At 36.2% G+C, this 14024-nt stretch overlaps 1 protein-coding gene across 1 annotated transcript in view; it reads left to right on the top strand.

Annotated features, from left to right (window-relative positions):
• LEMD3 (LEM domain containing 3) overlaps positions 1–14024 on the top strand; it is a 76371-nt gene that overhangs the window by 45361 nt on the left and 16986 nt on the right. The window contains 2 exon segments of the mRNA NM_001315597.1: positions 63–129; positions 2569–2636. Of these exon segments, the coding sequence (NP_001302526.1) occupies positions 63–129; positions 2569–2636 (135 nt within the window).

Here is a 14024-nt window from a genome sequence, read left to right on the forward strand (position 1 = left end):
TATTTGGTGCATATTCCCCCCCTTGGATTTGGATATTTTATAATGATTTCTTTTAAATTTAGGAGAGTCAAAAAAATCTTATGATGAACACTTTATACAAGCTTCATGATCGATTGGCACAACTTGCAGGTAATTGTTTTAACATTCATAGTCTCTAAAAATGTTTTGAAAATTAATTTGCATATGTAGCATGCAGTATCAGTAGAAATGGTTTTTCCCAAGTTCAGTGTTGTTAGGTTATATTTGTGGGATATTTTCGCATTAGCCATTAGCCGTTTTTATTCCCTGTAAGGAGTGGGGCTTTATTTGTATAGATACGTTTAATCAAGGCTTTTTTCTCACCTGCCATTATGTGTAAGATGAAGTATAGATGTATACTGTATTATATAATAAAAATCATCATATTTATGTATCATGTTAATAGTAACAAAATTCTGAGAGCTTATAAGCTATATCAGTTGAATTGGGTAAGCAACGAATTTACTAAAATATTAAAGATGAAAGTGCAGATTTTCCTTTTGTGGTTATGTGTCATTTCCATGGAGAAAGTAAATATATTACAGAATTTTTTTCTCCTGACTCATTTCATTTTCCTCATATTTTGCTCTTAGCTATTCTTTGAGAGCTTCTCAGGTATCAGTGTATCTGCAATTAGGAAAATATGGATGAACTGGCATCAAGTTTGCATCTATAAACTTTGGTAGCACCTTATCTGTTTATTACCTTTTAACTTTTTTAAGTTATTTCACATAATCTGCAAGAAGAAACTTTGAATTACCTTCATATAAATAGAAGAAGGTAAAAATGTAGTTTTTCAAACTTTTGTCTGTAGCAGATGCTTTTATAGAAACCAGGTCACTGATAGAAGCCTAATAAGTAAATGTGAAGCTTCTCTGGTTGAACGAAAGCATTTAGAATCCTGACAGTTCCCCATCCTTTCACCAATTTTTGTTTTTTTCCTTTGGGTCCTTAATTCTGGTCAGTTTTGGGGGCTTGAAATTCTGTATATATCACTAAAAGTCTTCTTTGCAGTAACTGACAGAATCTGACAGACTCTGATTCCTATGCTACAAACTAATGACATTTATTTGATATGCTGAAGCACCTAGAAATAGTATATAATCTAGCTAGGAATTTCTGATGTTGCTGCTACAAGGTTCTACAGCTGTCCCTATGGCAGTGTTTTATGAAGTGTGTTAGATCACTAGTGCGTAGTCCGGGGTGCTTTTAAAGATATAGATTCCTTCCACTAGAACAGGGGTGTGCAAACTTTTTTCTCTAAAGAGGCCAAATAATAAATTTTTTAGGCTTTGTGGGCTAGGCTGTCTCTGTCACAACTCCTTTATTCTGTTAAAGCATGAAAGCAGCCATAGATAATACATAAATGAATGAGTGTGGCTGTGTTCCAATAAAATTTCACTTATAAAAACCAGTGGTAGGCCAGATTTGGTCTATGGGTTTGCCAGCCTCTGCTGTAGATCTATGGAATCAGAGTCTCTGAGGACAGATTATAAAGTTTGAAGACTAACTTGTTCATATGATAGGTATTTCCATTCGTTTTACAGTTATTACCATTAAAATTTGGCTCCTTGAACAAAACATAAATAGGAACATGGTTGCTTTTTCTTTTTCTTCTTTTTAGGGCCCCACCCACAGCATATGGAAATTTCCAGGCTTAGGGGTCTAATCGGAGCTGCAACTGCCAGCCTATACGACAGCCACAGCAATGCTAGATACTTAACCCACTGAGCGAGGCCAGGGATTGAACCCGCGTCCTCATGGATACTAGTTGGGTTTGTTACCACTGAGCCACAGTGGGAACTCCAAGTTGCTTTTATAATAGAAAAATTTTACTTTACCTGTTGTACTTTTATGTTCAAAAAAATTTTTTTTAGACTAGTACCTTAAAGAAACAGGCAGGAGAAACTTGAAGTTCAGTATAAGGATAATTATCTCTAATAACCACACATAGCCTTGGGGAAAAATGGCTTGGGATTCTCTTCTTATAAATAGTTACAAGAAAGGAAAATGTAGTTTTCCAAACTTTCGTATGTAGTACACCTTTTTGTAGAAACCAGGTCATAGCTAGAAGCGTCTGTCTAATTTTCCTATTGATCTGTGTTATAATAATTTTTAAGGCATGCTTAGTTAATACTCCAAAATGCATATTTCAGTTCAAACTTATTTGAATTCATATAGCTTTGGTAACAAGTGTATAAGTTAGCACAATGAATTTTTCCTTTTGCAAAATAATACATCAGTGGAGTGCCTTCTTTGTGCCAGAATCTGTGGATAGGCATCAATGTGACATGGTTCCTACCCCTTGCTAACTATTTTATTGGGAATATAAGAAGAAGACATGTTTCTGTCTAGACTAAAATACATTTAAAGGTATGGTTTATGTGAAGATAATTGTTTATATTGCCTATGTTTATCTTCTTTCTTTACTGAGTATAATAATATAACCTATAATTGTGTAATTTATAAAACCGTTTTTATAAATCATACTTATTTTTTTCTGTTTAGCGTAGTACCGATTCAAAACTAATAATATGCTCATCTTTCCAGGAGATCATGAATGTGGCAGTTCTAGCCAGAGAACACTTTCTGTTCAAGAGGCAGCTGCATATTTGAAAGTAAGCAATGAAATTAGAATTTTATTAGTGCTCTTCTTAAAGTTTATATAAATCATTACAACATATCTAAAGTACCATGCATTTGATTACTTCAATTGTACTGTTAAAAGCTCGGGCCTGCTGTTTGGTGTAATGTGAGCAGATAGAGAAAGCAGAATTACTCAACATTTTTTGTTTTAGTTTGTTTTAGAACATTCTCTGTGAGAGAATGCACATTAACATGGAAAGGGTACAAACACCTTTGGTGAGAGAGAAATTGAGGTGGGTAAGTAGCATATAAGAAAGCAAGTAAGCGTCTAACCATTGTCATTTATTTCAAATCTTCTACTCCAGGATAATTTCACTTCAGAGTACTAAGAGAACTTGCAGATGCATTTTCTGTACCACTGTAAATCATCTTTAGGAAATCCTAGATGAAAGGAAAGGGACTGGAAGGTTAAGATGGACAGGTGTCACTCTGACTTAGAAAAAGAGGAAAGTGGATTTTGAAAACCATACTGGGGAGGTTGATATTAGTCCAGTTCCATAAAGATAGTTTCATAAAAACTTGAGTACTCACAAATAGAAATGTTGATCCCTAGAAGTTAGCATCCATTCATTGCAAATAAATCATTGCTATTATAAATGAGATTTTAAAAATTTCCTTTTCTGGTTGTTAATTTTTGCGTATAGAAAGGCAACTTCTTTTTGAATGTTGATTTTTTAAAAAAATTTTGCAACTTTGCAAAATTCTAATGGTTCTAATGGTTTTTTGTGTGTGTGTGGAATCTGTAGGGTCTTTTATATAATAAGATTATGTTACATACAAATGTAATTACTTCTTCCTTTCCAAATTTGGATGCCTTTTATTTTCTTTCTCATCTAATTGCTCTAGCTAGCACTTCCAGTACTCTATTGAATAGAAATGGCAACAATGCACATCTTGGCCTTCTGGGGTCCTTTCAGACTTTTTCTATAGATGCATCTTTTCTGGACTTATGGGTGTATATTCCCTGCTAGAGAGGTTTTGCAAGATTCTTTTTACAGGAGCTTGTAATCTCTTGCTCCCTCTGGTGTCTGTCTGCTATACTTTGGGGCCTCTGGAGCAGCAGTAAGCTGTTTAGCCTTTTTTTTTTTTTTTTAATTTGCAGCAGTCCCTGGGTATCTAGACTATGTGTGTTAGGTCTCAGTACTCTGAAACAGGTGATACAGAAACCAGTCCCTTGGGCAGCTCCCTGAGAAACTAAAACATTGGACACATGTTCCAACTCTCCCTCTTCAGGGATAAGCCAGGCATTGGGGGTTTTCTGCCACTCATTCTGCACTGAGTTGGGGGTAGGGCCAATGGCAAGTGAGTGTGTGTTCATTGTCTTTGATCTTGGTGGCACTAGCCTAGTGCCTTTATCTATTAGTGCTTACATTCAAGCAAGACAGAAACCAGTCTCTCCAGTAGCCCCTGAAATATCCAAACATTAGACATATGTTCCAGTCTTCTCTCCTTCCCCGAGGAGAAAACAGGAGTTGGGAATTTTCTCCCAATCATACTATGCTATGCCGAGGGAAGGGCTACTTTCATGCAGCTAGTTTAACACTTGCTTGGGTATAGGAGCCTCTTAACTGGTTTCTGGATTTCTTACAAAGGGAATAGGTCTGTGTATTGTTTAACTTGTGTCTCCATGGAAAAGACCGTCTGGGGTTTCCTAGTCTGTCATCTTGCTGATATGACCCCCTCATTTAAAAGAAAATTAGAATGTAATATAGTACTAAGGCCTTCAGTGAGGTTGGTGAAAATCTGCCATGATATGCTTGTTAAAAAAAAAAGAAATATGGAGTTCTCTTGGCACAGCAAGTTAAGGACCCGGCATTGTCATTGCAGGGGCTCAGGTCACTGTGTGGCATGAGTTCCATCCCTGGCCCGAGAACCTCCAAGTGCTGAGTATGCAGGCAAAAAAAAAAAAAAAAAAAAAAAGAAATATAGATTTAGTTTTTAACTTAATTCATAATTTGTATGTAGATACCCAAGGGATTTTAAGATAATAGAATATGATGGAGGTTAGATGTTGATACAAATTCTAGTACTGTCATTCTAGCTGTGTCTTGATAAATTTTGAACCTCTTCCTCAGTTTGAAGTGGGACTGTTGTTATTTTTTTTTTTTTTTTTTTGTCGACATCTACTTTATTTTTTTTTTTTTTTAATTTTATTTTCCCACTGTACAGCAAGGGGGTCAGGTTATCCTTACATGTATACATTACAATTACAGTTTTTCCCCCACCATTTCTTCTGTTGCAACATGAGTATCTAGACATAGTTCTCAATGCTATTCAGCGGGATCTCCTTGTAAATCTATTCTACGTTGTGACTGATAAGCCCAAGCTCCCGATCCCTCCCACTCCCTCCCCCTCCCATCAGGCAACCACAAGTCTCTTCTCCAAGTCCATGATTGATTTTCTTTTCTGAGGAGATGTTCATTTGTGCTGGATATTAGATTCCAGTTATAAGTGATGTCATATGGTATTTGTCTTTGTCTTTCTGGCTCATTTCACTCAGTATGAGATTCTCTAGTTCCATCCATGTTGCTGCAAATGGCATGATGTCATCCTTTTTTATGGCTGAGTAGTATTCCATCGTGTATATATACCACATCTTCCGAATCCAATCCTCTGTCGATGGACATTTGGATTGTTTCCATGTCCTGGCTATTGTGAATAGTGCTGCAATGAACATGCGGGTGCATGTGTCTCTTTTAAGTAGAGCTTTGTCCGGATAGATGCCCAAGAGTGGGATTGCAGGGTCATATGGAAGTTCTATGTATAGATTTCTAAGGTATCTCCAAACTGTTCTCCATAGTGGCTGTACCAGTTTACATTCCCACCAACAGTGCAGGAGGGTTCCCTTTTCTCCACAGCCCCTCCAGCACTTGTTATTTGTGGATTTATTAATGATGGCCATTCTGACTGGTGTGAGGTGGTATCTCATGGTAGTTTTGATTTGCATTTCTCTTATAATCAGCGATGTTGAGCATGTTTTCATGTGTTTGTTGGCCATCTGTGTATCTTCTTTGGAGAAATGTCTCTTCAGGTCTTTTGCCCATTTTTCCATTGATTGATTGGTTTTTTTGCTGTTGAGTTGTATAAGTTGCTTGTATATTCTAGAGATTAAGCCCTTGTCAGTTGCATCATTTGAAACTATTTTCTCCCATTCTGTAAGTTGTCTTTTTGTTTTCTTTTGGGTTTCCTTTGCTGTGCAAAAGCTTTTCAGTTTGATGAGGTCCCATGGGTTTATTTTTGCTCTAGTTTCTATTGCTTTGGGAGACTGACCTGAGAAAATATTCATGATGTTGATGTCAGAGAGTGTTTTGCCTATGTTTTCTTCTAGGAGTTTGATGGTGTCCTGTCGTATATTTAAGTCTTTCAGCCATTTGGAGTTTATTTTTGTGCATGGTGTGAGGGTGTGTTCTAGTTTCATTGCTTTGCATACAGCTGTCCAGGTTTCCCAGCAATGCTTGCTGAATAGACTTTCCTTTTCCCATTTGATGTTCTTGCCTCCCTTGTCAAAGATTAATTGACCATAGGTGTCAGGGTTAATTTCCAGATTCTCTATTCTGTTCCATTGGTCTGTCTGTCTGTTTTGATACCAGTACCACACTGTTTTGATGACTGTGGCTTTGTAGTATTTCTTGAAGTCTGGGAGAGTTATGCCTCCTGCTTGGTTTTTGTTTCTCAGGATTGCTTTGGCGATTCTGGGTCTTTTGTTGTTCCATATAAATGTTTGGATTGTTTGTTCTAGTTCTGTGAAAAATGTCATGGGTAGTTTGATAGGGATTGCATTGAATCTGTAGATTGCTTTGGGTAGGATGGCCATTTTCACAATATTGATTTTTCCAATCCAGGAACATGGAATATCTTTCCATTTTTTTACATCTTCTTTGATTTCTTTGATTAAGGTTTTATAGTTTTCGGCATATAGGTCCTTTACCTCCTTGGTCAGGTGTATTCCGAGGTATTTGATTTTGTGAGGTACAATTTTAAAAGGTATCGTATTTTTGTATTCCTTTTCTAATGCTTCATTGCTGGTATACAGAAATGCAACTGACTTCTGAATGTTAATCTTATATCCTGCCACTTTGCTGAATTTATTAATCAGTTCAAGGAGTTTTGGGGTTGAGTCCTTAGGGTTTTCTAGGTATAGAATCATGTCATCTGCATACAGTGACAGTTTGATCTCTTCTCTTCCTATATGGATGCCTTTGATTTCTTTTGTTTGTCTAATTGCTGTGGCTAAGACTTCCAAAACTATGTTGAAGAGCAGTGGTGAGAGTGGGCATCCCTGTCTTGTTCCAGATTTGAGTGAGAAGGCTTTCAGTTTTTCCCCATTGAGGATTATATTTGCTGTGGGTTTATCATAAATGGCTTTGATTATATTCAGGAATGTTCCCTCTATACCCACTTTGGCGAGGGTCTTGATCATGAATGGATGTTGAACTTTGTCAAATGCTTTTTCTGCATCTATTGAGATGATCATATGATTTTTGACTTTTTTTTTGTTAATGTGGTGTATGATGTTGATTGATTTGCGTATGTTGAACCATCCTTGTGAACCTGGGATGAACCCAACCTGGTCATGGTGTATAATTTTTTTGGTATGTTGTTGGATTCGGTTGGCTAAGATTTTGTTGAGAAGTTTTGCATCTATATTCATCAATGATATTGGGCGATAGTTTTCTTTTTTGGTGGTATCTCTGCCTGGTTTTGGAATGAGGGTGATGGTGGCCTCATAGAATGTCTTTGGGAGTATTCCTTCTTCTTCAACCTTTTGAAAGAGTTTAAGGAGGATGGGCACCAATTCCTCTTTATATGTTTGATAGAATTCACCTGTGAAGCCATCTGGTCCTGGGCTTTTATTTGTAGGGAGTGATTTTATGACCTCTTCAATTTCATTTCTAGTGATTGGTCTGTTCAGTTGGTCTGTTTCTGCTTGATTCAGTTTTGGCAGGCTGTAAGATTCTAGAAAATTGTCCATTTCTTCCAGATTGTCAAACTTATTGCCATATAGTTGTTCATAGTATTCTCTTATGGTTTTTTGTATTTCTGCTGTATCCGTTGTGATTTCTCCTTTTTCATTTATAATTTTGGTGATTTGGGTTCTTTCTCTCCTCTTTTTAGTGAGTCTGGCCAGGGGTTTATCAATTTTGTTCACCTTTTCAAAGAACCAGCTCTTGGTTTTATTAATTTTCTCTATTGTTTTTTGAGTCTCTATTTTATTGATTTCTTCTTTGATCTTTACAATTTCCTTCCTTCTGCTGACTTTAGGACTTCTTTGTTCTTCTTTTTCTAATTCATTTAGGTGGAGGGTTAAGTTGTCAATTTGGGATCTTTCTTCTTTTTTGAGAAAGGCCTGGATTGCTATAAATTTCCCTCTGAGCACTGCTTTCGCAGCATCCCATAGATTTTGAGAGGTTGTGTCTTCATTATCATTTGTTTCAAGATAGTTTTTAATTTCCTTCTTGATTTCCTCATTGACCCATTGGTTTTTTAGTAGCATGTTGTTTAGTCTCCATGGAGTAGGTTTTTTCTCTTTCCTTTTCCCATGGTTGATTTCTAATTTCATGGCATTGTGGTCAGAGAAGATACTTGAGATAATTTCTATGCTCCTAAATTTATTGAGATTCGCTTTATGTCCCAATATGTGGTCGATTCTTGAGAATGTTCCATGAGCATTTGAGAAGAATGTGTATTCTGATTTTTTTGGATGTAGTGTCCTGAAGATATCAATTAAGTCTAACTTTTCTATTGTTTCCTTTAGGATCTCTGTTGCTTTATTGGTTTTCTGTCTAGAGGATCTGTCCATTGATGTGAGGGGGGTATTTAGGTCTCCTACTATGATTGTATTCTCATCAATATCTCCCTTTATGTCTGTTAATATTTGTTGTATGTATCTGGGTGCTCCTATGTTTGGGGCATATATGTTGATGATAGTAACATCCTCTCCTTGGATGGATCCCTTAATCATTAAATAGTGTCCTTCTTTGTCTTTCTTTATGTCTTTTGTTTTAAAGTCTATTTTGTCTGATATGAGCGTTGCAACTCCTGCTTTTCTGTCATGTCTATTGGCATGAAATACTTTTCCCCAGCCTTTCACTTTCAATCTATATGTATCTTTTGTCCTAAGGTGAGTTTCTTGTAGGCAGCATATTGAAGGTTTTTGCCGTTTTATCCACTCAGCCATTCTGTGTCTTTTGATTGGGGCATTCAGTCCATTGACATTTAAGGTGATAATTGATAGATGATTATTTATTGCCATTTGATCCTCGTGTTCCAGTTGATTCTATGGTTCTCCATTCTTCTTTTTTTTTTTTTTTTTTTTTTTTTTTGGTTGGATGGTCTCCTGTTATTATCTGCTTGAGTGTATTTTTTTTTTTTCATTTTTTGCAAATGCAATATTTGGTTTTGGCTTGTGGTTGCCCTGTTTTTTAAGTATGCTAACCCCTTCCCATAATTGTGTGTTTTAGCCTGATGGTCCTGTAAGTTCAAACACTTCATTATTATATTAAAATTAAGAAGAGAGACATACATACAAACAAAAAGGATTATTTACCTCCTAACATCCCTTGCCCACATTTTATGGTTTTGATGACTCTTTTATTTTTTTCTTTTTAATTTTATTTTGTTTGAAGCATGTTCATGATTAAATCTGTATGCTGGCTTATTTGAGTGACTGCTCTCTGATTGTATCTTCCTCGGGACTGTTGTTATTAATTAATAGCTGTCAGAGTTGTTGAGAGAGTTTAGTATATATAAAGTACCTGTCTCAGTGCTTTATGATTATAATAGCTTCCCAATAAGTTTTATTTCTTTTTGGGTTTTTTTTAGCTAGTTAAATCAGTGTCACTCTGGAGAGAGTTTTCTGGTAACATGCAACAGGATTTGTCTCTCAACCTTATTCTCTTCTTCATTTTCAGTTGTGACCTGGATGAGAACCTTGGTGGATAGTGAAATAGTTAATAGATTGGATAGCTAAAGAGTCAGGATCCAGGAATCCCTGTTGTGGTGCAATGGGATCATTGACGTCTCTGCAGCACCAGGACACAGGTTAAATCCCTGGCCTGGCAGAGTGGGTTAAAGGATCCAGTGTTACTGCAGCTCTGATGTAGGGCACAACTGTGGCTTGGATCTGATCTCTAGCCAGGGCACTCCATATGGGGAAGGGGGTTGTGGGGAGGGGTGGCCAAAAAAAAGAATCAGCATCTGAAAAGGTCTAAATAAGAAGCGGTTATGATTATGGAGCTCTGTCTTAAGGATGGAAAAATTGTTGGATGGATAATAGGGGTGGGGAGCTAAGAAGGCATTGGATTGAGTAGGCTGAAGGGAACATAGAATGAATTATTCCCAGAAGAGGGTGAAACATGTGGGAATCCAAAGCCAGCAAGTGATTTCCTTGTGAGATAGTTGAAAATGTTTTTGTTTTTAGCAGTGGGAAAAACTGCTCCCAACCAGTGATTACCTCCTGCTTTCTTTCTTTCTTTTATTCTTTCTTTTTTTTTTTTCCAGTTAAATCTCTCCGAGAGGTGAAAACACATTATGACTATGGTTGGTCGTAATTTCCTGGAGCCGTATTAATTTACATTTCAGAAGAATCCTGAGACTCTTAAAAATCTACCGAATTCTGTTTGAAGAAAGGAGTAAAGGAATGAGATAGGGCTTGGGAATGGGCTAGGGCTTGATGAGTAATTAAGACTCAGGGGTTGGTGTGGAAGGATGATTAACTGCCTCCCTTTCCCCTCCCCAGCTGTTTGATTGCAGTTGTAGGATATGATAAAAAGAAGGGTCACAGAACTGAGCTGAGTTGGGACAAGTTGGAGTCTAAGCTGTAGGTACAGGAGATTAGTTCTATTAAAAGACTCAGGAGCACCCATGTATGAGTGGGGAACTACCAGTATTGAGTTTTAAAATATAAATTGATGTTAATTCTACTCTTCAAAGATTTTCGTATCTTTTCTTTGAACTATTTTATGGTTCAGATTGGGTTTTGCCTTTTTAAAAAAAATTCAGTAGAATTTCTAATGTATATTTTTACAAAATATTTGGGTTATTTCTTAGTTATTTTATATAGAAACATTAATATCCTTCTTACACATTTAAATGTGTGTGTGTGTTTTAACTTTTTCTTTTTGGAATCCCATTTTTAGGTTTTCAAATGCTGTGAAACCTGGTATGGCTTTTTCTATCAGAGATGCAGTTTGGACTGCTACTGGGGAAAAAAAAAAACATTAAACAGGAATCCCCCCCCCCCAGATGTTTAAAGTCTAAATAAAATCTTTTAGGTGTTTTCTTTTTTCTTCTTTTTGTTTGTTTTTTGATTTTTAGGACTGTACCCAGCAGCATATGGAAGTTCCCAGGCTAGGGGTCAAATTGGAGCTGTAGCTGCCAGCCACAGCTAGAGCCACAGCCACAGCAACACAGGATCCAAGCTGCATCTGCAACCTACACCACAGCTCATGGCAATGCTGGATCCTTAACCCACTGAGGGAGGCCAGGGATTGAACTCGTATCCTCATGGATACTAGTCAGGTTCATTATTGCTGAGCCCATGAATGCTTATTTTTTCAATATAACATTAACCCATGCTTATGATTTAACACATATGTAGAAAGTAAAAGGAAAAATCCATTTCATTTTTTAAATTCTTTTTAAATTTTTATTTATTTGTATTTATTTTTTCTTATCAAGTAGTCTTAATTGTAATCAATTGTTATTTCCCCAGTACATTATTTTTTTTTCTACTGTACAGTATGGTGACCCAGTTACACATACATGTATAAAAAATCCATTTCAAATTCACCACCTAAGGTTATTAGCAACTCATTTGGGTCCATGTGTCTCTTTCATATTATAAATATTTATGTATTTTTTCCCTTCTAGTTAAGAACATTTTCCCATGTCATTGTTCAGATTTTTAAAAACTGTTTCTTTTTATTACTGGTTAGTATTTCTTTACATGATTGTATTGTACTGGTTTGTAGTTTTTCAGTATTATGAAAGCATTCTAATTTTTGCATGATTTTCTGATCATTTCCTTAGGAAATAGTCCTAGAAAGGAAATTACTTTTTCAAAGAGCTTTTGTTAATGCTTTTGATATATGTTGCCAAAATTCTTTTCTAATTTGTAATGACAGTTCAAAACTGGCTATTTTATTTTACCCAGATTCTGGCATAAATATGGAAGAACCTCACTACAAAGCTGGTATCAAATGATGACAATACCTATATTGTACCTTTTATGTATTTATACTGCCATTTCACCTGCAGTACAATTAAGTTTTTTCATTCAGGAGTAAATGAGCCAGAGGATATAGAAAACTCCTAAAGTACAAGCCATTTTTTTCCCAACTTTTAGTGCATTTTTCTTTTTTTTTTTTTTTGTCTTTTTGCCATTTCTTGGGCCGCTCCCATGGCATATGGAGATTCCCAGGCTAGGGGTCTAATCGGAGCTGTAGCTGCCAGCCTACGCCAGAGCCCCACAGCAACACGGGATCCAAGCCTTGTCTGCAACCTACACCACAGCTCACGGCAATGCCGGATCGTTAACCCACTGAGCAAGGGTAGAAATCGAACCCGCAACCTCATGGTTCCTAGTCGGATTCGTTAACCACTGCGCCACGACGGGAACTCCCCTTTAGTGCATTTTAAGCACAGTATTAGTAAATGTTTGATGAAGTAAAAGGAGTAAATAAGCCTTCAGTAAAAGTTTTTAAAATTTTTCTTCAATTTGATCCTTTACAGTCCATTTTTATTTTATTTTTCACACTTTCTCCTTAAAAAGAAATTTAAATAAATGTGACAATTAATTTGAATAACTTAAACACTTTTTCTAACTCCAGTGTTTTTTTTTCGAGCTTTTTATTCATGATTTTTGAGATTGAAAGTTTGATTTGTGAAAAGTTAAGAGGTCCCTCTGGTGGAACATTTAGGAAATACATGGCACTATATTTTGGTGAAAAGACATAAATTGCTTAAATTAAATGGTGGGAAATTTGTATGATAACAATAGAAATATGTAATGGATGATGGTTCACCTCCTAGGTCACTTTCAAGACCTGTTTAATTTTTAACACAGTATGTTTAAGATACGTGAAGAATATAATAGGGAAAAAGGTAGCTGCAAATGTGTTAATTTATGGGCTGGATAGATTTTTATGGACTAGCTTGGAATGCTAATCACTGTTAATAAAATTGTGTCTTTGTGGAAAAATAAGTGTTCTAAGAGATGGAATGAAGAATAAATTTCATAATAGTAATAAAAGTATTTTAAGTACAATTTATCTTAGTACTTTCGATATATTATTTCTGATTTCACAATGATCCAGCAAAGTAGGTGATATCAAACCCACTTTATAAAGAAACTAAAGCTCAGAGGGGTTTAATGACTAGGTCATCCAGCTAGTATGTGATGGAACTGTGAGTAGAATCAAAGAACTTGTTCTTTTCATTATGCTGCTCTGCCTCTTAAATCGAAGGGCTGGGTTTATAACCCCTACCTTCATTTATTGAGTGGGCAAGGGACTGATCCTGAATAGGGTTTAGGATCTAAAGAAGTGATCAAAGTGTATGTATCTGTATAAGTGACATATTTTCTCTTGTTTCCATGTAAGGTTGTACATATAGCTAGTCACTTGTGGAATCATGATCTGATTCCATGAGTTTTTGATTCCAAGAACCTTGTTCTTTCCATTATTCCTGGAGGCAGAAGATCAAGTCTTCGCTGAATCATTAAGAATTAAATCATATTCACTATTGATTTCTGTGTGTCATATTTTACTTAATTTAAAAGGTAACATCTAATGCATGGTATATATCATCTCACAAATAACAAGAATATTCACTATTATTACCATATAAATTATCCATTTTGAACTATATCCAATAGATTTTTAATATTTATTTGACTTCTCCTTGTGGTATCTTTTTCCCTCATCAGTGTTTTGTTGATGAGGTGAATCTTTTATGTGAAACAGTATTATTTTTGTACTTTGGAACTATAATCCAAGTTCAAAGCATCGGATATGGGTTTTAAATATACACATTTTTGACCAGTTATTTTGAAAATAAGGTAAATTTGGAATTGGGAATTATGGGTGTATATGTTTGTATATACATATACTGTATTAAAATAAAATAGATTTGTTGAAGTTTCCGTCATGGCCCAGTGGTCAAAAAATCTGACTAGGAACCATGAGGTTGCAGGTTCGATCCCTGGCCTTGCCCAGTGGGTTAACGATCCAGCGTTGCCGTGAGCTGTTGTGTAGGTCGCAAACTCGACCTGGATCCTGCATTGCTGTGGCTCTGGCATAGGTCGGTGGCTACAGCTCCGATTAGACCCCTAGCTTGGGAACCTCCATATGCCGCAGGAG

Source organism: Sus scrofa, chromosome 5 (assembly GCF_000003025.6).
Source record: "Sus scrofa isolate TJ Tabasco breed Duroc chromosome 5, Sscrofa11.1, whole genome shotgun sequence".
Taxonomy (NCBI): Eukaryota; Metazoa; Chordata; class Mammalia; order Artiodactyla; family Suidae; genus Sus; species Sus scrofa.